We start from the raw sequence: 3,640 nt of genomic DNA, 5'->3' as shown, positions 1-3,640 counted from the left end.
ACCATTAGTCCTTTTTTTTCTAAACTAAATTCAATTATTTGTAGGACATGATTTATGGGCCTCTGTGGCATTCCACACCCCCTACATATTCGGTAACAATTTCATTCGCAGTTGCAAGTCCCCTACCCCTCGTCAGTTTTTACCCAACCATTTTTATGACATTTTCTCGGCTCGTTTGTGTCACATTTTTACCCATTTTCCGCAATTGACTTTCCAGCCTTGACTTACGCCAAATGACATAATTAGCCAGGGGCGGGGGGCGTGGCAGGTAGACGTTTTTAGGGCTAGGGTTATTATATGGCAACGTAACCCTAGCCCTAATCCTGCGTAATAAAAGATGCAATTTCGCGCGAATTCTAACCCCAGCAAATCCTTTTTTCACCCTGTCCCGAAAACGTCCGTTTTTTCCGCCGAAAATACCCATTTTCCTCCCTTTTTATGCTATTTTTATTATTATTTGCCGAACGGTTAGAAAGTCAATTGTTTTATGGGATGATGGAAAGCAGCAGGCGGGGCATTCCAGTAGGCGCTGCCCAAAAACTCAGCTGCCTGCTCGTTTTGGGGTCCACATCGAGACGCCAGATCGTCAGTCGTAAGCTGGACCCCGACTCCTAAACAACAAACTACATTTTTGAGCTCAATAGTTTATAATTTCGAAGAAAATCCAATAAAATTTCTCATTCAAAAATTGTCCGTTGAAACCCAAAGAAACAGATGCAATAGCAAAATTCTAAACAGCGTATGATAATTTCGAGCTGCCTCCCATTATTAATAATAAAAAGAAAAAGCCAAAAAGTAAAGCCGCGCGAAAAACCATATAACAAACGACCACTGTAAAATCGAAAAACATTGTAAAACCATCGAAAACCAATCGAAAAAAATCTAAGAAAAGCAAAAACGTAAAATGCAACGATCGCTTTCTGGAAGAGGCTGTTCCCGGGCCCTGGCCCTGCTCAGCCCCCTGAAGTCCTGCCCCCAGAGGAGCCTCCACGTGGAGGAGGCCCTGGCGGCGTGCCCTGTGGCCAAGAGTCCTTGCCTGGACCTACTGGGCCGCTTGCTTCACGGGCGATTGAACCTCCTGGGCGGGCGTCCTGTGCCGCACAGGTTCCTGCCCCTGCTGACGGGCGATCGCAGCCTGCACTTCAACGCCGACGAGGACGAGGAGTTCCGCAGCCGGCTGGCCATGCAGCTGAGGGAGCTGCGCGAGGCCCTGCAGGAGACCCAGGAACTCCGGGAAGCGCAGGAGGAGGAGCTGGCGGAGGAGCAGGAGGAGGATCAGCCCTATACGACGCGCTCCCGCGAAATATCCGTGGAGGATCTCACCGACGAGGAGCTGAACGAGATGCGCGAGGTGCGGATGACCGCCGGCGCGGATCGGGATCAGGATGGTGGTGGCCACAAATCGGGTGGCTCTAAGCAGCCGGAGGCCAGTGAGAAGGAGGGCGGCGAGGAGGCGGCCGAGGCCAGGGAGCCCCAGGACCCGCAGGAGAACTTCGACGTCCACGAGGTCCGCGAGGGCGACATCGAGGGCGTCTACTGGACCGGCGAGGGCAAGCGGATAGTCACCCAGACGCCCCAGCGGAAGACCGGGCACTCGGGCTTCATCGACGGCGAAGGCGAGGAGATTCCCCACGAGGAGTCCTCGCCAGGACAGGCGCCGCCCTACCACCCCGCTCCGCGCGCCCAGGCCACCTCCAAAATGCTGCGCAAGGGCGGCCGCAAGTCCAGGACCTCGTCCTCCAAGCCCACTCCCAGCGATTCCAATGAATAGCGAAATGGCCCAGGCGAAGTCCTCGAATTGTCGGGATCACTAAAATAAACAAAGGGCTGAGTTCAAAACCCGGTGTGCGTTTCCCTTTCCCGGTAACCTTCTGAGGTTTCTGCGGGTTGATTGGTTGCATTCAGTTGAGTCATCTGCAGGCAGGCCTACCTGTGGCCGCTTAGCAAATTTTATGCAATGCCAGGAGTCAAGGTCGAACTACCTGCCCTCGCTACACGCTTCCCACACGCGGCGGCCACTCTCACTCTTTTTGCGTCCTCCGAAATCCTTTTTTACAACCGCATCCTTTTGGGCTTTCGCAGAAATTGTCGAAAAAGAAACCCTGCCAGAAATATCTTAACTTATTTTCAAACGCATGTATGTACGGGCAGATTATTCAAAGCGATCTCGCAAAGTATATGCTCTTTGCTTTTTGGTGTAAAATATTTTGTAAGACATTGAAATGCGTAAGGGCCCGACAATGAGAAATTAAGGTAAATTGTCTCATAAATATTTATTTAATATTTTTATTGATAATATCAAAGAAGATACAAGGCGGCTACAAAATATTGGAATTAGTATTTTTGTGTGTAATATTTCAATAAGTTCACTCCGATTTATTAGGCAATTTTGAAAGATATCTTTACTACAAATATTTGCTCATTTCTTTTACATAGTTCAATAATTGACTCGATTGATGGTTCAATTTACGTGGGAAACACGCCAAAACAAAGGTGGTCCAACAGAATAGAGGAAAGTGAGAGAAAATTCTCCCCTCTGCGGTGAATGTATCTGTACCTGCTCCATTGACCCAAGATGATAAATGATGTTTGCCAATCTATCTGACCCGAAGGCCGGAAATTAAATTTGTTTGAGAATTTGCCACTTTTCTCCGTTTGTTTCTCGTGCCTTGTTTGTTTTCCCCCTGAAGTCACGCCCCCAAAAAATCAGGGAATAGTACAAAAATGGGGAGGCAATGGGGTCCAATAATGGTTGAATAATGTGGCTGAAACTTACCTTGGGGAACTGGAAAAACAGTAGTAGGTGGGAAAATATAATATTCAAAAACAAAACTAGTGGAACCCGCTTAAAAATAACCTTCATTCAGGAAATTATTATAAATAAACAATGTACTAAAATAAAAGTAATCATACCTAACCAATAGAAATCATCGCATAAGTGTATAAATACTATTTGTCAGTAGTTAAGAAACACATATTGGTCAATTAAGTTGTTAATGCGGACTCTGGAGCCCCTCGAGCCGGTTATGCGACGAAGGCTGTATCTTGAAGATGAAAATGGAAGTCGACCTCCCGCCGCGCAGCCTGCAACCTGCAACCTGCAACTGCGACAGTTTACCGAAACATTTTTCAGCATTTCTTACACAAATCCGTGGTCAGGACAATGGGGCCTCGGACCACGGTGTGGATCCTCATAAATCACGTCAGATACTACGCACCGAGTATCCATGCGGCCTCTGCGGTCGTCGCCGGTGCCAGCTCGTCTGGCGAGAGACCTGAAAGTGAAATCCCAGTCCCAACTATTATCGGGGATTTTTCACTCTGCCTTTGTGCGGTTTGTTGGGGTTTGGTTTCTGGTTCTTGGTTTCCCAAAAGAAAATCAAGTAAAAAGCGAGGGGAGGCGCGGGGACAAATGAAAACATCAAATCATTCACAACACTTGTTTGGCTGGCATTGATTGAGCCAACAACACACACCCCGTGATCCTGACCATTTCCTCCGCATTGTCCGCAGCGATTTCTCGGTTCTCAGTTCTCAATTCTCGCTTCCCGGCCTTTATTCCCCAGCCTTGGCTCTCCGTTCCCAACCTGTTCACTTTCATTGATGGCCAGATCCTCATTGTTTACGGAAAACATTTCGA

The 3,640-nt window shown here is 48.1% G+C and overlaps 1 protein-coding gene across 1 annotated transcript; it reads left to right on the top strand.

The window, feature by feature from the left end:
* Nucleotides 1-565: 565 nt before the first annotated feature.
* Nucleotides 566-1,839, top strand: LOC108027504 (uncharacterized). The gene has a single exon (XM_017098948.3). The coding sequence runs from the start codon at nucleotides 905-907 to the stop codon at nucleotides 1,769-1,771; it is 867 nt and encodes a 288-aa protein (XP_016954437.1). The 5' UTR covers nucleotides 566-904; the 3' UTR covers nucleotides 1,772-1,839.
* The last annotated feature ends 1,801 nt before the right edge of the window (nucleotides 1,840-3,640 follow it).

The sequence above is a fragment of the Drosophila biarmipes genome, chromosome X (assembly GCF_025231255.1).
Source record: "Drosophila biarmipes strain raj3 chromosome X, RU_DBia_V1.1, whole genome shotgun sequence".
NCBI classification, from domain to species: Eukaryota; Metazoa; Arthropoda; class Insecta; order Diptera; family Drosophilidae; genus Drosophila; species Drosophila biarmipes.
Note: the sequence above shows the minus strand (reverse complement) of the source record. Positions and strands in the feature narration are given on the sequence as shown.

Coding starts and splice junctions, on each gene's coding strand:
- LOC108027504 (XM_017098948.3), top strand. CDS start 905: ATGCAACGATCGCTTTCTGGAAGAGGCTGTTCCCGGGCCCTGGCCCTG.